The sequence below is a fragment of the Pseudochaenichthys georgianus genome, chromosome 13 (genome assembly GCF_902827115.2).
Source record: "Pseudochaenichthys georgianus chromosome 13, fPseGeo1.2, whole genome shotgun sequence".
Lineage (NCBI taxonomy): Eukaryota > Metazoa > Chordata > Actinopteri > Perciformes > Channichthyidae > Pseudochaenichthys > Pseudochaenichthys georgianus.
Window position 1 is genome coordinate 41,351,767 of NC_047515.1, and position 21,370 is coordinate 41,373,136.

Consider the following 21,370-nt stretch of genomic DNA (forward strand, 5'->3'; position numbering starts at 1 on the left):
ATGGTAAAATGGCCTGAATGAATACAGTCAGCAACGCAACGGTAATAGTTTATGGTTCAAAGTGACGCTCTATCCAGCTTTTATGAGACTAAAGGCTCTTTGCACACTTTTAGAAATCAGTAGGCTTTAGCTTGTTGTTAAATTACCACATATTTATAACATTCTTATATTTAAGTGACTGTGGTGCCTTGTTCTTTAGTGAGCTTTGTGTGTGTTTGCTGTGAAAAAAACAAAACAAGTTGACAACTGAAGTGCATGCATTTGAATATTATTGAGAACATTTGAACAACTTTTGAAATCCACACAACATCCTTTAACAGTGAGTTGTGTCAAACAGTCCACCTCACTCTTGCTGAACAGTCAGTGCACTAGTGAAGGTGTTCTCCCATGTGGTCTGGTTCTCTGAGACTCTTCTCACAGGGAGCACAGACGTCAGGTGTTTCTCCAGTGTGGGTAGGCTGGTGGAGCTTCACACTGTATGAGTCACTGAACTCTTTCTTCCACTGGTCAAAGGAGTGGATTCGCTGGTGGCGCTTCAATGAGCGTGAGTCCGTGAAAGTCTTCTCACACTGGTCACAGGTGAAAGGTTTTTCTCCAGTGTGGGTTCGCTGGTGAATCTTCAAATAGCTTGACCTGGTATACACTTTCTCACACTGGTCACAGTAGTAGGGTTTTTCTCCAGTGTGGGTTCGCTGGTGAATCTTCAAATTGCCTGACTGGTTAAAGCTCTTCTCACACTGGTCACAGGAATAGGGTTTTTCTCCAGTGTGGATTCTCTGGTGAATCTTCAAATCGCCTGACTGGCTAAAGCTCTTCTCACACTGGACACAGGTGAAAGGTTTTTCTCCAGTGTGGGTACGTTTGTGGCGCTTCAATTTCCCATAACTCCAGAAACTCTTCTCACACTGGTCACAGGTGTGTGGTTTTCCTATCCTGGCTGTAGACTGATGTTGATCCAGCTGTTCTCCGATGATACTCTTCTCCCCCTCAACATAAAGTCTATCTGGGTTTTTGCAGGTCTCTTCCTATAAAACAAATCAACAGAGAAAGTGACACAAGTGTATTAGGACACATATAAATGTCTTGATGCAAGTTAAAAATGGACGTGACAGAAGTAAAGTAAGGTTTTTAATGAAACCCGAGAATGCATTCTGACTCGTTGTAGCCTAAAATACCACTGAATAAAGGAAGAAGTATAAATACCTATTAACTTGATACAACAAAACAACAAAGACACACTGATTGGTTGTTTGATTCAGAATGATTTGTTGTTATTTTTAAATGAATACAAAGGGGTTGGCTCTCACAGAGACATTTTTTAAATATTATTCAAAACATGCTACATTTAAATGTGTTTTTTTCAACCAATATCATGATGGAATATTGCTTACTTTATCTGTTGTAAGGTTAGAGTTATGTATAGCTAAATACAAAAAACTAAAAGGGTTGAAGCACACAAACTAATTTCATTGTTTTATAAATTAGTTATAGTATCCAGGTATCACTATCTATTACAATATCTACACCGTGAATTTGAAAATAATGAACATTAAATGATCACATTATATCAGTAAATTCAGAGGTAGGAAGTACATTTACTCAGGTACTGTACTTAAGTACAATTTGGAGGTATTTTTACTTGACTTGAGTATTTCCATTTTATGCTACTGTGTACTTCTACTCCACTACAGTTCAGAGGTAAATTGTGTACTTTAACTCCACTACATATATTTAATACCTTTAGTTAATTTACAGATGTGGATGAATGATGTGAAATCTAATCAAGTGTTAAATCAGACTTTAGTTCCACCTGGAGTAAATCCACCAGCTACCCTGCAGAATACAAAGTCATTCAAACTAGCTGCACCTTCACCAGCTTTGAGAACACTTTCATGATCAATCATTATAAAACATATCATATATATTATTCTGAAATGGACCAATCTGCACAATCACTACTTTTACTGTCGCTACTTTCACTATATTTTGATGAGAATACTTTTCTACTTTTACTTGAGGAACATTCTGAATGCAGGACTTTTACTGTAACAGAGTATTCCTTCACTCTGATACTTCTACTTTTACTCAAGATCTGAGTACTTCTACTTTTAGTCAAGTACAAGATCTGAGTACTTCTCCTTTTACTCAAGTACAAGATCTGAGTACTTCTCCTTTTACTCAAGTACAAGATCTGAGTACTTCTACTTTTAGTCAAGCGCAAGATCTGAGTACTTCTCCTTTTACTCAAGTGCAAGATCTGAGTACTTCTACTTTTAGTCAAGCACAAGATCTGAGTACTTCTCCTTTTACTCAAGTACAAGATCTGAGTACTTCTACTTTTAGTCAAGCACAAGATCTGAGTACTTCTCCCACCTCTGAGTAAATATGAATGATCAGATGTTACCATCTCCTCGTATATGCTACTGTAGCTTTAGCACTCACTATTTGCTACAGGTGACTTCCTGTTTACATTTTTGATTGATTTTGCCAGATGTTTCCTAGCAACCAATATGATTCACTCAGTATAACGAATGCTTTTTTAATTTTTCATTGTTTTCACTCAAATATGAATAATTATTTAACCAGGATTCTCACTTTTAAAAGTTAAAGTAACTTACCTCTGCTGATGAAGTCATTCGGCTGCTTGTGTTATCGTCTACCTGAAGTTCAGCCATCTGCAATAACAGAGATTACCATATTACTTATTAGCCAACTACAGGAATTAAAATAAACATTTTGTGTTTTTCTAAATGTTAACCTTGAGACCATTCATTTGACAAAAACAATCACTACCACAAAGCTCAAAGAGAGATGGAGTCCATCCAGTTAGACACTTGCACATCTGACACATAGAGACATATCTTGTTGTGCTTTAGTTTGTGCATTTTTTAAATAAATGCAGCTTTAAAATGAGGTAAAGCTATATATTACACATATAAATAAAGACAATAAGTCAGTCTTGTGCAGAGAAACATACATTTCAGTCGCAGTATCCAACATGCAGAACAACAAACTCTATTTTCATAAAATATCAAATAAGTTGAAAGAGTAAATAAATCTCCCCCTAGCCAGCCAAACAATAGCTCCCGTAAACATCTCATAGAAACGACCCAGCTGCAGAAATGCTGTTTTTCTTACCGTTGATGTGTGAAAGTAGTTTCAATAACTCGTGCCGGTTGATGGACGTCTTCACGTGGGTCAGGTTTGAAAGATGCAAAGGTGTTTCCATGGTAACACAATTCAAAGGTTCCAATTCGAGTTTTATTTTGATTTGTCTTTGTTGTTGTTGTATTTGTGTCATCTGTTCCCTCTAGCTTAAATAGAGGGTTGTGCTGTGTATGTTACTTTGATGTATTGTATGCAAAATCCACCATTGTCCCGAAGTATACTTTTATCCTGCTGAAGTGTGTTTCAGGTTCAGGGGGCAGAGTATGATATGGCTTTTTCCCAAGCTCGGTGCATACTGAGGGGACGGACAGAGTGATGTAATTTTGAGATCGTAGTCTCTAGCTGTACTGTTTGTGTGATATGTAGAGGGGCAGCAGTCCAAGCATGGCGGTATAGATGAATTTGTATCAGTGCAGAGATCTGCGCATTGATAGTGATGTCCAGTTAACTAAAACGTACAGCGTGCAATGGTGTGTGAGGGGTTAACAATTGGTTATGAACCTCAGAGCCCCATGGTAAACAGCGTCCAGCAGATGAAGGGAGTGAGCTGAGGCGTTCATGTACACAACATCCCTGTAGTCCAAGAGCCGCAACAATTTGGCAGCTACAAGCCGTTTCCTAGCACTTGTGGAGAAGCAGGCCTTGTTTCTTAAAAAAAAAATCCCAGTTTGAATTTCAGTTTCCTTAAAAGATAGTCAATATGAGGTTTAAAGCAGAGGTTTTCATCTATAGTGATGCAAAAGTATCTGTAGCTGTTAACAGCTTCTATGGGGTTATGCTGTGCAGACTTGATGCAGGGAAGAACAGTTGGTAACTTTTTCTTCTTGGAAAACAACATGACTTTTGTCTCGTCTGCATTTTACCCCAACCTGAGGTGGAACAGGTGTGACTGAAACGTGTCAAAAGCAGACTGCAGATGTTTAAATGCAAGGACAGCAGTGCTAGCACAACAGTATAGAACAGTATCATCTGCATACAGATGTACAGAGGCATCAATATGTTGACACACATCATTTATATAAATTGTAAAAAAAGGGTGGGTCCCAAGACCAAACCTTGAGGAACACCTCTGGGCACATTAAGAAAGCTTGAGGAGAGACTGCTGAATTATACACATTGCTTGCGATATGAGAGATAGTTTGAAAACCAACCAACAGCTTGGTCAGACGGGCCTATGGGATAACTTCTGGCATAGAATGCCATGTCCTCATCGGGATCCCTAACAAAAGCATCCAGAAGCTCCAGTACATTCAGAACAGCGCTGCTAGGATCCTGATGAGGGTGCGCAAATATGATCACATCACCCCCATCCTTAAAAGCACTACACTGGCTCCCCGTGGAACTGAGGATCGAATTCAAGGTCTCCGTCCTCACCCACCAGTGTGTCCATGGAACTGCCCCTCCCTACCTCAAGGAACTCCTCACCCCCCATACCTCCTTGCGGACCACCCGCTCCAGCAACTCCAACTTCCTCAAACCCCCCAGGACTAAGCTCCGTACTATGGGAGACCGGGCCTTCTGCTCGGCTGCTCCCAGCCTGTGGAATGCTCTCCCCGACCAAATGAGAGCACCACAGACCGTGGAGGCTTTTAAAAAAGGCCTCAAAACCCATCTCTTCAAAAGAGCCTTTGCCTAGACATTTTTATCACCCTTTTTATTTTTTTTATTGCTTTTTTTTAATTAATTCTACCGTGTTGTGTAATGTTTATTTATACTGTTCATGCTCACTACTTGTAGCACTTCGGGATTTGCATTCAAATATGAAGTGCTTTATAAATGGAACTCATTATTATTATTATTATTATTATTATGTCCACAGTATCAAATGCCTTGGATAAGTCTATAAAAAGGGCAGCACAGTAGCTCTTTGCGTCCAAGCCTTCAACAATGTCATTCACTTCTTTCAAAGCAGCCGTTTCTGTACTGCTTCCTAAAGCCTGACTGGTGAGGAGATAGAATGTTGTTCAAGCTTAAATATTCTTTGCTTTGATCATTCACCATTATTGGAGTCTAGGCCCTTTAGAGCCTTACAAACCTCCCCAACAGAGAAAAGGTCCCCGGAGAAAGTCTGGCTACTGGAAAAAGTTAAGTAACATCTAATGTAAACATGAATGGACCAAGGATAGACCCCTGTGGAACCTCTTTCTGATGGTAAAATGGCCTGAATGAATACAGTCAGCAACGCAACGGTAATAATTTATGGTTCAAAGTGATACTCTATCCAGCTTTTATGAGACTAAAGGCTCTATGCACACTTTTAGAAATCAGTAGGCTTTAGCTTGTTGTTAAATTACCACATATTTATAACATTATTATATTTAAGTGACTGTGGTGCCTTGTTCTTTAGGGAGCTTTGTGTGTGTTTGCTGTGAAAAAAACAAACAAGTTGACAACTGAAGTGCATGCATTTGAATATTATTGAGAACATTTGAACAACTTTTGAAATCCACACAACATCCTTTAACAGCGAGTTGTGTCAAACAGTCCACCTCACTCTTTCCGAACAGTCTCAGTGCACTAGTGAAGGTGTTCTCCCATGTGGTCTGGTTCTCTGAGACTCTTCTCACAGGGAGCACAGACATCAGGTTTTTCTCCAGTGTGGGTAGGCTGGTGGAGCTTCACACTGTATGAGTCACTGAACTCTTTCTTCCACTGGTCAAAGGAGTGGATTATCTGGTGGCGCTTCAATGAGCGCGAGTCCCTGAAAGTCTTCTCACACTGGTCACAGGTGAAAGGTTTTTCTCCAGTGTGGGTTCGCTGGTGAATCTTCAAATAGCTTGACCTGATATAAACTTTCTCACACTGGTCACAGTAGTAGGGTTTTTCTCCAGTGTGGATTCGCTGGTGAATCTTCAAAGAGCCTGACCGGCTAAAGCACTTCTCACACTGGTCACAGGTGAAAGGCTTTTCTCCAGTGTGGATTCTCTGGTGAATCTTCAAATAGCCTGACTGGCTAAAGCTCTTCTCACACTGGTCACAGGTGAAAGGCTTTTCTCCAGTGTGGATTCGCTGGTGAATCTTCAAAGAGCCTGACCGGCTAAAGCACTTCTCACACTGGTCACAGGTGAAAGGCTTTTCTCCAGTGTGGATTCTCTGGTGAATCTTCAAATAGCCTGACTGGTTAAAGCTCTTCCCACACTGGTCACAGAGGAAAGGCTTTTCTCCAGTGTGGATTCGCTGGTGAATCTTCAAATAGCCTGACTGGCTAAAGCTCTTCTCACACTGGTCACAGGTGAAAGGTTTTTCTCCAGTGTGGGTACGTTTGTGGCGCTTCAAATTCCCTGAACCCCAGAAACTCTTCTCACACTGGTCACAGGTGTGTGGTTTTCCTATTGTGGCTGTAGCCTGATGTTGATCCAGCTGTTCTCCAATCATACTCTTCTCCCCCTCATCATAAAGTCTATCTGGGTTTTTGCAGGTCTCTTCCTATAAAACAAAACAACATAGAAAGTGACACAAGTGTATTAGGACACATATGAATGTCTTGATGCAAGTTAAAAATGGACGTGACAGAAGTAAAGTAAGGTTTTTAATGAAACCCGAGAATGCATTCTGACTCGTTGTAGCCTAAAATACCACTGAATAAAGGAAGTATAAATATCTATTAACTTGATACAACAAAACAACAAAGACACACTGATTGGTTGTGTGATTCAGAATGACTTGTTATTTTTAAATGAATACAAAGGGGTTGGCTCTCACAGAGACATTTTTTAAAATATTATTCAAAACATGCTAAATCTAAATGTGTTTTTTTCAACCAATATCATGATGGAATATTGCTTACTTTATCTGTTGTAAGGTTAGAGTTATGTATAGCTAAATACAAAAAACTAAAAGGGTTGAAGCACACAAACTTGTTTCATTGTTTTATAAATTAGTTATAGTATCCAGGTATCACTATCTATTACAATATCTACACCGTGAATTTGAAAATAATTAACATTAAATGATCACATTATATCAGTAAATTCAGAGGTAGGAAGTACATTTACTCAGGTACTGTACTTAAGTACAATTTGGAGGTACTTTTACTTGACTTGAGTATTTCCATTTTATGCTACTGTGTACTTCTACTCCACTACAGTTCAGAGGTAAATTGTGTACTTTTACTCCACTACATGTATTTAATACCTTTAGTTACTTCACATATGTGGATGAATGATGTGAAATATAACCAAGTGTTGAATCAGACTTTAGTTCCATCTGGAGTAAATCCACCAGCTACCCTGCAGTCTACAAAGTCATTCAGACTAGCTGCACCTTCACCAGCTTTGAGAACACTTTCATGATCAATCATTATAAAACATATCATATATATTATTCTGAAATGGACCAATCTGCACAATCACTACTTTTACTGTCGCTACTTTCACTATATTTTGATGAGAATACTTTTCTACTTTTACTTGAGGAACATTCTGAATGCAGGACTTTTACTGTAACAGAGTATTCCTTCACTCTGATACTTCTACTTTTACTAAGTACAAGATCTGAGTACTTCTACTTTTACTCAAGATCTGAGTACTTCTACTTTTAGTCAAGTACAAGATCTGAGTACTTCTCCTTTTACTCAAGTACAAGATCTGAGTACTTCTACTTTTAGTCAAGCACAAGATCTGAGTTCTTCTACTTTCACTCAAGTACAAGATCTGAGTACTTCTACTTTTAGTCAAGCACAAGATCTGAGTTCTTATACTTTTACTCAAGTACAAGATCTGAGTACTTCTACTTTTACTCAAGTACAATATCTGAGTACTTCTACTTTTAGTCAAGTACAAGATCTGAGTACTTCTCCTTTTACTCAAGTACAAGATCTGAGTACTTCTACTTTTAGTCAAGCACAAGATCTGAGTACTTCTCCCACCTCTGAGTAAATATGAATGATCAGATGTTACCATCTCCTCGTATATGCTACTGTAGCTTTAGCACTCACTATTTGCTACAGGTGACTTCCTGTTTACATTTTTGATTGATTTTGCCAGATGTTTCCTAGCAACCAATATGATTCACTCAGTATAACGAATGCTTTTTTAATTTTTCATTGTTTTCACTCAAATATGAATAATTATTTAACCAGGATTCTCACTTTTAAAAGTTAAAGTAACTTACCTCTGCTGATGAAGTCATTCTGCTGCTTGCGTTATCGTCTACCTGAAGTTCAGCCATCTGCAATAACAGAGATTACCATATTACTTATTAGCCAACTACAGGAATTAAAATAAACATTTTGTGTTTTTCTAAATGTTAACCTTGAGACCATTCATTTGACAAAACAATCACTACCACAAAGCTCAAAGAGAGATGGAGTCACTCCAGTTAGACACTTGCACATCTGACACATAGAGACATATCTTGTTGTGCTTTAGTTTGTGCATTTTTTAAATAAATGCAGCTTTAAAATGAGGTAAAGCTATATATTACAAATATAAATAAAGACAATAAGTCAGTCTTGTGCAGAGAAACATACATTTCAGTCGCAGTATCCAACATGCAGAACAACAAACTCTATTTTCATAAAATATCAAAATAAGTTTGAAAGAGTAAAATAATTCTCCCCCTGCCAGCCAAACAATAGCTCCCGTAAACATCTCATAGAAACGACCCAGCTGCAGAAATGCTGTTTTTCTTACCGTTGATGTGTGAAAGTAGTTTCAATAACTCGTGCCTGTTGATGGACGTCTTCACGTGGGTCAGGTTTGAAAGATGCAAAGGTGTTTCCATGGTAACACAATTCAAAGGTTCCAATTCAAGTTTTATTTTGATTTGTCTTTGTTGTATTTGTGTCATCTGTTCCCTCTAGCTTAAATAGAGGGTTGTGCTGTGTATGTTACTTTGATGTATTGTATGCAAAATCCACCATTGTCCCGAAGTATACTTTTATCCTGCTGAAGTGTGTTTCAGGTTCAGGGGGCAGAGTATGATATGGCTTTTTCCCAAGCTCGGTGCATTCTGAGGGGACGGACAGAGTGATGTAATTTTGAGATCGTAGTCTATAGCTGTACCGTTTGTGTGATATGTAGAGGGGCAGCAGTCCAAGCATGGCGGTATAGATGAATTTGTACCAGTGCAGAGATCTGCGCATTGATAGTGATGTCCAGTTAACTAAAACGTACAGTGTGCAATGGTGTGTGAGGGGTTAACAATTGGTTATGAACCTCAGAGCCCCATGGTAAACAGCGTCCAGCAGATGAAGGGAGTGAGCTGAGGCGTTCATGTACACAACATCCCTGTAGTCCAAGAGCCGCAACAATTTGGCAGCTACAAGCCATTTCCTAGCACTTGTGGAGAAGCAGGCCTTGTTTCTTAAAAAAAAAAATCCCAGTTTGAATTTCAGTTTCCTTAAAAGATAGTCAATATGAGGTTTAAAGCAGAGGTTTTCATCTATAGTGATGCACAAGTATCTGTAGCTGTTAACAGCTTCTATGGGGTTATGCTGTGCAGACTTGATGCAGGGAAGAACAGTTGGTAACTTTTTCTTCTTGGAAAACAACATGACTTTTGTCTTGTCTGAATTTTACACCAACCTGAGGTGGAACAGGTGTGACTGAAACGTGTCAAAAGCAGACTGCAGACGTTCAAATGCAAGGGCAGCAGTGCTAGCACAACAGTATAGAACAGTATCATCTGCATATAGATGTACAGAGGCATCAATATGTTGACACACATCATTTATATCAATTGTAAAAAAGGGTGGGTCCCAAGACCAAACCTTGAGGAACACCTCTGGGCACATTAAGAAAGCTTGAGGAGAGACTGCTGAATTATACACATTGCTTGCGATATGAGAGATAGTTTGAAAACCAACCAACAGCTTGGTCAGACGGGCCTATGGGATAACTTCTGGCATAGAATGCCATGTCCTCATCGGGATCCCTAACAAAAGCATCCAGAAGCTCCAGTACATTCAGAACAGCGCTGCTAGGATCCTGATGAGGGTGCGCAAATATGATCACATCACCCCCATCCTTAAAGCACTACACTGGCTCCCCGTGGAACTGAGGATCGAATTCAAGGTCTCCGTCCTCACCCACCAGTGTGTCCATGGAACTGCCCCTCCCTACCTCAAGGAACTCCTCACCCCCCATACCTCCTTGCGGACCACCCGCTCCAGCAACTCCAACTTCCTCAAACCCCCCAGGACTAAGCTCCGTACTATGGGAGACCGGGCCTTCTGCTCGGCTGCTCCCAGCCTGTGGAATGCTCTCCCCGACCAAATGAGAGCACCACAGACCGTGGAGGCTTTTAAAAAAGGCCTCAAAACCCATCTCTTCAAAAGAGCCTTTGCCTAGACATTTTTATCACCCTTTTTATTTTTATTTTTTTTATTGCTTTTTTTTAATTAATTCTACCGTGTTGTGTAATGTTTATTTATACTGTTCATGCTCACTACTTGTAGCACTTCGGGATTTGCATTCAAATATGAAGTGCTTTATAAATGGAACTCATTATTATTATTATTATTATTATTATGTCCACAGTATCAAATGCCTTGGATAAGTCTATAAAAAGGGCAGCAGAGTAGTTCTTTGCGTCCAAGCCTTCAACAATGTCATTCACTTCTTTCAAAGCAGCCGTTTCTGTACTGCTTCCTAAAGCCTGACTGGTGAGGAGATAGAATGTTGTTCAAGCTTAAATATTCTTTGCTTTGATCATTCACCATTATTGGAGTCTAGGCCCTTTAGAGCCTTACAAACCTCCCCAACAGAGAAAAGGTCCCCGGAGAAAGTCTGGCTACTGGAAAAAGTTAAGTAACATCTAATGTAAACATGAATGGACCAAGGATAGACCCCTGTGGAACCTCTTTCTGATGGTAAAATGGCCTGAATGAATACAGTCAGCAACGCAACGGTAATAATTTATGGTTCAAAGTGATACTCTATCCAGCTTTTATGAGACTAAAGGCTCTATGCACACTTTTAGAAATCAGTAGGCTTTAGCTTGTTGTTAAATTACCACATATTTATAACATTATTATATTTAAGTGACTGTGGTGCCTTGTTCTTTAGGGAGCTTTGTGTGTGTTTGCTGTGAAAAAAACAAACAAGTTGACAACTGAAGTGCATGCATTTGAATATTATTGAGAACATTTGAACAACTTTTGAAATCCACACAACATCCTTTAACAGCGAGTTGTGTCAAACAGTCCACCTCACTCTTTCCGAACAGTCTCAGTGCACTAGTGAAGGTGTTCTCCCATGTGGTCTGGTTCTCTGAGACTCTTCTCACAGGGAGCACAGACATCAGGTTTTTCTCCAGTGTGGGTAGGCTGGTGGAGCTTCACACTGTATGAGTCACTGAACTCTTTCTTCCACTGGTCAAAGGAGTGGATTATCTGGTGGCGCTTCAATGAGCGTGAGTCCCTGAAAGTCTTCTCACACTGGTCACAGGTGAAAGGTTTTTCTCCAGTGTGGGTTCGCTGGTGAATCTTCAAATAGCTTGACCTGATATAAACTTTCTCACACTGGTCACAGTAGTAGGGTTTTTCTCCAGTGTGGATTCGCTGGTGAATCTTCAAAGAGCCTGACTGGCTAAAGCTCTTCTCACACTGGTCACAGGTGAAAGGCTTTTCTCCAGTGTGGATTCGCTGGTGAATCTTCAAAGAGCCTGACCGGCTAAAGCACTTCTCACACTGGTCACAGGTGAAAGGCTTTTCTCCAGTGTGGATTCTCTGGTGAATCTTCAAATAGCCTGACTGGCTAAAGCTCTTCTCACACTGGTCACAGGTGAAAGGCTTTTCTCCAGTGTGGATTCGCTGGTGAATCTTCAAAGAGCCTGACCGGCTAAAGCACTTCTCACACTGGTCACAGGTGAAAGGCTTTTCTCCAGTGTGGATTCTCTGGTGAATCTTCAAATAGCCTGACTGGTTAAAGCTCTTCCCACACTGGTCACAGAGGAAAGGCTTTTCTCCAGTGTGGATTCGCTGGTGAATCTTCAAATAGCCTGACTGGCTAAAGCTCTTCTCACACTGGTCACAGGAGTAGGGTTTTTCTCCAGTGTGGATTCGCTGGTGAATCTTCAAATAGCCTGACTGGCTAAAGCTCTTCTCACACTGGTCACAGGTGAAAGGTTTTTCTCCAGTGTGGGTACGTTTGTGGCGCTTCAAATTCCCTGAACCCCAGAAACTCTTCTCACACTGGTCACAGGTGTGTGGTTTTCCTATTGTGGCTGTAGCCTGATGTTGATCCAGCCGTTCTCCGATGATACTCTTCTCCCCCTCATCATAAAGTCTATCTGGGTTTTTGCAGGTCTCTTCCTATAAAACAAAACAACATAGAAAGTGACACAAGTGTATTAGGACACATATGAATGTCTTGATGCAAGTTAAAAATGGACGTGACAGAAGTAAAGTAAGGTTTTTAATGAAACCCGAGAATGCATTCTGACTCGTTGTAGCCTAAAATACCACTGAATAAAGGAAGTATAAATATCTATTAACTTGATACAACAAAACAACAAAGACACACTGATTGGTTGTGTGATTCAGAATGACTTGTTATTTTTAAATGAATACAAAGGGGTTGGCTCTCACAGAGACATTTTTTTAAATATTATTCAACACATGCTAAATTTAAATGTGTTTTTTTCAACCAATATCATGATGGAATATTGCTTACTTTATCTGTTGTAAGGTTAGAGTTATATATAGCTAAATACAAAAAACTAAAAGGGTTGAAGCACACAAACTAATTTCATTGTTTTATAAATTAGTTATAGTATCCAGGTATCACTATCTATTACAATATCTACACCGTGAATTTGAAAATAATTAACATTAAATGATCACATTATATCAGTAAATTCAGAGGTAGGAAGTACATTTACTCAGGTACTGTACTTAAGTACAATTTGGAGGTACTTTTACTTGACTTGAGTATTTCCATTTTATGCTACTGTGTACTTCTACTCCACTACAGTTCAGAGGTAAATTGTGTACTTTTACTCCACTACATGTATTTAATACCTTTAGTTACTTCACAGATGTGGATGAATGATGTGAAATATAACCAAGTGTTAAATCAGACTTTAGTTCCACCTGGAGTAAATCCACCAGCTACCCTGCAGTCTACAAAGTCATTCAGACTAGCTGCACCTTCACCAGCTTTGAGAACACTTTCATGATCAATCATTATAAAACATATCATATATATTATTCTGAAATGGACCAATCTGCACAATCACTACTTTTACTGTCGCTACTTTCACTATATTTTGATGAGAATACTTTTCTACTTTTACTTCAGGAACATTCTGAATGCAGGACTTTTACTGTAACAGAGTATTCCTTCACTCTGATACTTCTACTTTTACTAAGTACAAGATCTGAGTACTTCTACTTTTACTCAAGATCTGAGTACTTCTACTTTTAGTCAATTACAAGATCTGAGTACTTCTACTTTTACTCAAGTACAAGATCTGAGTACTTCTACTTTTAGTCAAACACAAGATCTGAGTTCTTATACTTTTACTCAAGTACAAGATCTGAGTACTTCTACTTTTACTCAAGTACAAGATCTGAGTACTTCTACTTTTAGTCAAGCACAAGATCTGAGTACTTCTCCCACCTCTGAGTAAATGTGATTGATCAGATGTTACCATCTCCTCGTATATGCGACTGTAGCTTTAGCACTCACTATTTGCTACAGGTGACTTCCTGTTTACATTTTTGATTGATTTTGCCAGATGTTTCCTAGCAACCAATATGATTCACTCAGTATAACGAATGCTTTTTTAATTTTTCATTGTTTTCACTCAAATATGAATAATTATTTAACCAGGATTTTCACTTTTAAAAGTTAAAGTAACTTACCTCTGCTGATGAAGTCATTCTGCTGCTTGCGTTATCGTCTACCTGAAGTTCAGCCATCTGCAATAACAGAGATTACCATATTACTTATTAGCCAACTACAGGAATTAAAATAAACATTTTGTTTTTCTAAATGTTAAAGTTGAGACCATTCATTTGACAAAACAATCACTACCACAAAGCTCAAAGAGAGATGGAGTCACTCCAGTTAGACACTTGCACATCTGACACATAGAGACATATCTTGTTGTGCTTTAGTTTGTGCATTTTTTAAATAAATGCAGCTTTAAAATGAGGTAAAGCCATATATCACAAATATAAATGAAGACAATAAGTCAGTCTTGTGCAGAGAAACATACATTTCAGTCGCAGTATCCAACATGCAGAACAACAAACTCTATATTCATAAAATATCAAAATAAGTTTGAAAGAGTAAAATAAATCTCCCCCTGCCAGCCAAACAATAGCTCCCGTAAACATCTCATAGAAACGACCCAGCTGCAGAAATGCTGTTTTTCTTACCGTTGATGTGTGAAGGTAGTTTCAATAACTCGTGCCGGTTGATGGACGTCTTCACGTGGGTCAGGTTTGAAAGATGCAAAGGTGTTTCCATGGTAACACAATTCAAAGGTTCCAATTCAAGTTTTATTTTGATTTGTCTTTGTTGTTGTATTTGTGTCATCTGTTCCCTCTAGCTTAAATAGAGGGTTGTGCTGTGTATGTTACTTTGATGTATTGTATGCAAAATCCACCATTGTCCCGAAGTATACTTTTATCCTGCTGAAGTGTGTTTCAGGTTCAGGGGGCAGAGTATGATATGGCTTTTTCCCAAGCTCGGTGAATACTGAGGGGACGGACAGAGTGATGTAATTTTGAGATCGTAGTCTATAGCTGTACTGTTTGTGTGATATGTAGAGGGGCAGCAGTCCAAGCATGGCGGTATAGATGAATTTGTACCAGTGCAGAGATCTGCGCATTGATAGTGATGTCCAGTTAACTAAAACGTACAGCGTGCAATGGTGTGTGAGGGGTTAACAATTGGTTATGAACCTCAGAGCCCCATGGTAAACAGCGTCCAGCAGATGAAGGGAGTGAGCTGAGGCGTTCATGTACACAACATCCCTGTAGTCCAAGAGCCGCAACAATTTGGCAGCTACAAGCCATTTCCTAGCACTTGTGGAGAAGCGGGCCTTGTTTCTTAAAAAAAAAATCCCAGTTTGAATTTCAGTTTCCTTAAAATATAGTCAATATGAGGTTTAAAGCAGAGGTTTTCATCTATAGTGATGCCTAAGTTTCTGTAGCTGTTAACAGCTTCTATGGGGTTATGCTGTGCAGACTTGATGCAGGGAAGAACAGTTGGTAACTGTTTCTTCTTGGAAAACAACATGACTTTTGTCTCGTCTGAATTTTACACCAACCTGAGGTGGAACAGGTGTGACTGAAACGTGTCAAAAGCAGACTGCAGACGTTCAAATGCAAGGGCAGCAGTGCTAGCACAACAGTATAGAACAGTATCATCTGCATATAGATGTACAGAGTAGGGCTGAACGATTAATCGATTTTAAATCGAAATCGCGATTTGAAATGATGCAATTATCAAATCGCAAACCGTGCGATTTTGTTTTACAATTTTTTTTTCTTATGTGTCAGTCATCCACACCAATCAGAAGTGCTGTGCTCCACATATATCAGCCATTGTTAATCAATCAGAAGTAGCCCATGATAGAAGGTGATAGACAGATTGATCCAATCACCTGCCAAGTGCTTCTGAAAGTGCCTGCCCTTTCCAAATGGCTTCCAATGGAGCTTTAGATGGTTTGGTGAACCATCTGGGTCAGGTTAGTAATGCTCCATCACATGTTTCTATTACAGGGTGAATCTGAAACTGAAGCTTGACTTTAAAGCAACCCAACGGAAGTTTCATGTAAGTTTAGTTTTTTCACTCGTAGCTCGGGCTGCGGGGGTGCTAGAGACGGGAGCACGTTGATACGACCTTCCTAACTGGAGTTATGGCCGCATTTTACAATAAACTTCTGTTGGGTCGCTTAAAAACAAATATCGCAATTCGAATCGCAATCGCAATATTTGTCAGAAAAATCGCAATTAGATTTTTTCCCAAAATCGTGCAGCCCTAGACTGAAACGTGTCAAAAGCAGACTGCAGACGTTTAAATGCAAGGATAGCAGTGCTAGCACAACCGTATAGAACAGTATCATCTGCATATAGATGTACAGAGGCATCAATATGTTGACACACATCATTTATATCAATTGTAAAAAAGGGTGGGTCCCAAGACCAAACCTTGAGGAACACCTCTGGGCACATTAAGAAAGCTTGAGGAGAGACTGCTGAATTATACACATTGCTTGCGATATGAGAGATAGTTTGAAAACCAACCAACAGCTTGGTCAGACGGGCCTATGGGATAACTTCTGGCATAGAATGCCATGTCCACAGTATCAAATGCCTTGGATAAGTCTATAAAAAGGGCAGCACAGTAGCTCTTTGCGTCCAAGCCTTCAACAATGTCATTCACTTCTTTCAAAGCAGCCGTTACTGTACTGCTTCCTAAAGCCTGACTGGTGAGGAGATAGAATGTTGTTCAAGCTTAAATATTCTTTGCTTTGATCATTCACCATTATTGGAGTCTAGGCCCTTTAGAGCCTTACAAACCTCCCCAACAGAGAAAAGGTCCAAGGAGAAAGTCTGGCTACTGGAAAAAGTTAAGTAACATCTAATGTAAACATGAATGGACCAAGGATAGACCCCTGTGGAACCTCTTTCTGATGGTAAAATGGCCTGAATGAATACAGTCAGCAACGGTAATAGTTTATGGTTCAAAGCGACGCTCTATCCAGCTTTTATGAGACTAAAGGCTCTTTGCACACTTTTAGAAATCAGTAGGCTTTAGCTTGTTGTTAAATTACCACATATTTATAACATTCTTATATTTAAGTGACTGTGGTGCCTTGTTCTTTAGGGAGCTTTGTGTGTGTTTGCTGTGAAAAAACAAAACAAGTTGACAACTTCAGTGCATCATTTGAATATTATTGAGAACATTTGAACAACTTTTGAAATCCACACAACATCCTTTAACATCGAGTTGTGTCAAACAGTCCACCTCACTCTTTCTGAACTGTCTCAGTGCACTAGTGAAGGTGTTCTCCCATGTGGTCTGGTTCTCTGAGACTCTTCTCACAGGGAGCACAGACGTCAGATTTTTCTCCAGTGTGGGTAGGCTGGTGGAGCTTCACACTGTATGAGTCACTGAACTCTTTCTTCCACTGGTCAAAGGAGTGGATTCTCTGGTGGCGCTTCAATGAGCGTGAGTCCGTGAAACTTTTCTCACACTGGTCACAGGAGTGAAGGGTTTTTCTCCAGTGTGGATTCTCTCGTGAATCTTCAAATGGCCTGACTGGCTATAGCTCTTCCCACACTGGTCACAGGTGAAAGGCTTTTCTCCAGTGTGGATGATCTGGTGGCGCTTCAATGAGCCTGAGTCCGTGAAACTTTTCTCACACTGGTCACAGGTGTAAGGATTTTTCTCCAGTGTGGGTACGTTTGTGGCGCTTCAATTTCCCTGAACTCCAGAAACTCTTCTCACACTGGTCACAGGTGTGTGGTTTTCCTATTGTGGCTGTAGCCTGATGTTGATCCAGCTGTTCTCCGATGATACTCTTCTCCCCCTCATTATAAAGCCTATCTGGGTTTTTGCAGGTCTCTTCCTATAAAACAAAAAAAATAAATCAACAGAGAGTGACACAAGTGTATTAGGACACATATGAAGGTTTTTAATGAAACCCGAGAATGCATTCTGACTCGTTGTAGCCTAAAATACCGCTGAATAAAGGAAGTATAAATACTAGGGCTGTCAGTCGATTAAAATATTTAATCGCAATTAATCACACGTTTTTTATCTGTTCTAAATGTACCTTAGAGGAATATTTTTCAAGTTTTTAATACTCTTATCAACATATGAGTGGACAAATATGCTTTATGCTAATGTTTATTATCATTTGAACAATGACAAATATCCTCATGAATATTAAACACAACATCCTCTGAACATTACAAATATTCGCCTCAAGTCAACCTGGAACCTCTCTCATTCAATAATACAGTGTGTGTGTGTGTGTGTGTGTGTGTGTGTGTGTGTGTGTGTGTGTGTGTGTGTGTGTGTGTGTGTGTGTGTGTGTGTGTGTGTGTGTGTGTGTGTGTGTGTGTGTGTGTGTGTGTGTGTGTGTGTGTGTGGTGTGTGTGTGTGTGTGTGTGTGTGATGGATCGTTGGAGCTATGTGCAACTCAAGGCATATGCTCGAACGGGAGCTGCCTGGACGCTGCAATCATGTTGCACTATCCGTGCTGACTGTGCTGACTTTCGTACAATGTCCCACAGTCTGGCTTCCTGCATAAAGTCAAGTGCTCGGCGCAGTTGTGTGGATAGAGCGCTCCTCTGTTTTCATTTAAACAGCTCCTTATATCCGTTAGCGCAGCTAGCTAGCACCAGATGCTAACAACAACAATGCACGTAAGGTCTCTCTCTCGCTCGCTCAGGCCACACATACACACACCCTCCCGGTCCTCCAGATGGCCAGTCGGTGCCTGCCGGTGAGCGTTGAAGTGTGGTCTGCCACAAGCGGGCGGCAGGAGCGGGGCTGTCAGCATCAGCTTGTAGATGGTATTTTAAACTCGATGCGCTCTGAAAACTACGGTGCGGCCGAGGAAAAAAAAATACACATGTGTTAATCGTGTTAAAAATAATTAGTGGCGTTAATTTTTTTGCGTTAACGCGTTATTAACGCGTTAATTTGACAGCCCTAATAAATATCCATTAACTTGATACAACAAAGACGCACTGATTGGTTGTTTGATTCAGAATGACTTGTTATTTTTAAAATAAATACAAAGGGGTTGGCTCTCACAGAATTTAAAAAATATATATTATTCAAAACATGCAAAATCTAAATGTGTTTTTTTCAACCATATCATGATGGAATATTGCATACTTTATCATTATATCATTTATATTATAAGGTTAGAGTTATGTATAGCTAAATACAAAAACTAAAAGGGTTGAAGCACACAAACTAATTTCATTGTTTTATAAATTAGTTATAGTATCCAGGTATCACTAGCTATTAAAATATCTACACTGTGAATTTGAAAATAATGAACATTAAATGATCACATTATATCAGTAAATTCAGAGGTAGGAAGTACATTTACTCAGGTACTGTACTTAAGTACAATTTGGAGGTATTTTTACTTGACTTGAGTATTTCCATTTTATGCTACTGTGTACTTCTACTCCACTACAGTTCAGAGGTAAATTGTGTACTTTTCCTCCACTACATGTATTTAATACCTTTAGTTACTTCACAGATGTGGATGAATGATGTGAAATATAATCAATTTTTTTTTCAATGACTTTTCCATGACTTCTCAATGACCTTTACCTCATTTTCGATGACCAAAAAAAAATTCCCACTGAAAATGGTTTATTTTAACATGGAACAGGAAAATAAGGTCTGCATATGAAACATGTTGTGCCTATCTAAAAGAAATCAAATAGTAGGCTTACTAGCTTCTACACGCTAAAGCAACTGTAGTCAGGGAGGCTGGTATGAAAAAGGTGGCAAGGACCCGACCCCTGAAAGCAGCAGTGTCAATAATAACAGAAACGCCAAAGAATCACATCTAATAGAAATATATAAAAGCATTTATTTTAATTGTGTAGCAGTCAGTTTATAATTCTGGCAGCACTGTTGAGCATTTTGAAAATGTATTGCCATGCCTCTGTGCAACGCTTAGTCTTTCTATCTTTATAGCCACTGGTGTAAAGTAACCAAGTTCATAAACTCAACAAGTACTATACGTGGGTACAATTTTGAGATACTTGTACTTTATTTAAGTATTTCAATGTTTTGCTACTTTGTATTTCTACTCATCTACAGTTCAGAGGTACATGGTGTACTTCTACTCCTCTACAGTTCAGAGGTACATGGTGTACTTTATCCTTACAGTTCAGAGGTACATGGTGTACTTCTAATCCATCTACAGTTACAGAGGTAATGGTGTACTTAACTCCACTACAGCAGAGGTAAAGTTTGTACTTCTAATCCACTACATGTATTTAATAGTTACTCTACAGATGTGGATGAATGATGTGAAATATAATGAAGTGTTGAATCAGACTTTAGTTCCACCTGGAGTAAATCCACAAGCTACCCTGCAGACTACAAAGTCATTCAAACTAGCTGCACCTTCACCAGCTTTGAGAACACTTTCATGATCAATCATTATAAAACATATCATATATATTATTCTGAAATGGACTAATCTGCACAACGACTACTTTTACTGTCGCTACTTTCACTATATTTAGATGATAATACTTTTCTACTTTCACTTGAGGAACATTTTGAATGCAGGACTTTTACTGTAACAGAGTATCCCTACACTCTGGTACTTCTACTTTTACTCAAGTACAAGATCAAACTTAATGTGGAATCGGTGTGTAGTTATGCTAAAACAATGTCGGACACCGTAATCTTCTCTGGTCCCCTCCCCAATCTGATCAATGATGACATGTATAGCCGCATGTCATCATTTCAGCGCTGGTTGTCTTGGTGGTGCCCAGCAAACAATGTGGGCTTCGTAAATAATTGGACAGCCTTCTGGGGAAAACCTGGTCTGATTAAGAGAGACGGCATTCATCCTACTTTGGATGGTGCCGATCTCATTTCGGCAAACATTTCAGGGCTTTATGGACTTAATCCATGACAAACTGGAGTTGAGACCAGGAGGCGGAGTCGCAGTTTTACACGCTTCTCTGCGCTCTCACCTATGCAGTCATCCATAGGAATCCCGAACCCATTAAAATACCCAATATTAACGGTGTGTGTGTCTGCCCAAGGACAATTTAAGGTAAAACCTAATAGAGGTGTCATTAGTGCTGGGGGGAAACGATTATTTCGAAAACGATTAATCGGGCGATTATTTGATCGATTAGTCGACTAATCTAACGATTATTTTTCTGTTGTTCAATTCATAAAAAACGTAATGTAAAAAAAAACGTAATGTAAAAACAATTTTTTTCACGATACTGTGTCTCAGGGGATCTTAATATTTAACAAACTATTAATGTGTTATACCAGATTAACGGAAAAAATCTCAGCTAACTGACGATACAAACCATGTTTACCAAAACAAAACACAAGTCTCATAAGAAGCATCTAAATGACCCATGAGCGAAAAATGCTAACGGACATTGGCACAGAACTCAAGATAAAAGTACACTTATTACTTATCGTAGCTGCACATACAAGATATCCGATTAAAGCTGAGACTCCACCGATTATGTAGGTATATAGTATCATCACTGAGTGATCCGGAC

At 39.4% G+C, this 21,370-nt stretch overlaps 2 protein-coding genes across 5 annotated transcripts in view; both read right to left on the reverse strand.

The window, feature by feature from the left end:
* Window positions 1-290: 290 nt before the first annotated feature.
* Window positions 291-3,239, reverse strand: LOC139434950 (zinc finger protein 239-like). 2 transcript variants are annotated; one of them, XM_071205224.1, is made up of 3 exons: window positions 3,139-3,239; window positions 2,619-2,675; window positions 291-1,025 (listed from the first exon to the last, which is right to left on the reverse strand). In XM_071205224.1, the coding sequence occupies exons 2-3, from the start codon at window positions 2,673-2,675 to the stop codon at window positions 369-371; spliced, it is 714 nt and encodes a 237-aa protein (XP_071061325.1). In that variant the 5' UTR covers window positions 3,139-3,239; the 3' UTR covers window positions 291-368. The 2 variants fall into 2 exon arrangements, with proteins under 2 accessions (XP_071061325.1, XP_071061326.1); XM_071205225.1 differs by lacking the exon at window positions 3,139-3,239 and adding an exon at window positions 2,794-2,882.
* A 2,328-nt stretch (window positions 3,240-5,567) lies between these two features.
* Window positions 5,568-21,370, reverse strand: part of LOC117457821 (zinc finger protein 271-like) — a 32,196-nt gene continuing 16,393 nt past the window's right edge. Inside the window, exons 1-3 of one of the 3 annotated variants that reach the window (XM_071205221.1) lie at window positions 14,498-14,603; window positions 13,979-14,035; window positions 11,229-12,424 (exon numbers count right to left, since the gene is read on the reverse strand). In XM_071205221.1, the coding sequence (XP_071061322.1) occupies window positions 11,348-12,424; window positions 13,979-14,035 (1,134 nt within the window). In that variant the 5' untranslated portion in view covers window positions 14,498-14,603 and the 3' untranslated portion in view covers window positions 11,229-11,347. Of the gene's footprint in view, window positions 6,450-11,228; window positions 12,425-13,978; window positions 14,036-14,497; window positions 14,604-21,370 lie in introns of those variants that run through there. The other 2 variants (XM_071205222.1, XM_071205220.1) reach the window with 2 other exon arrangements.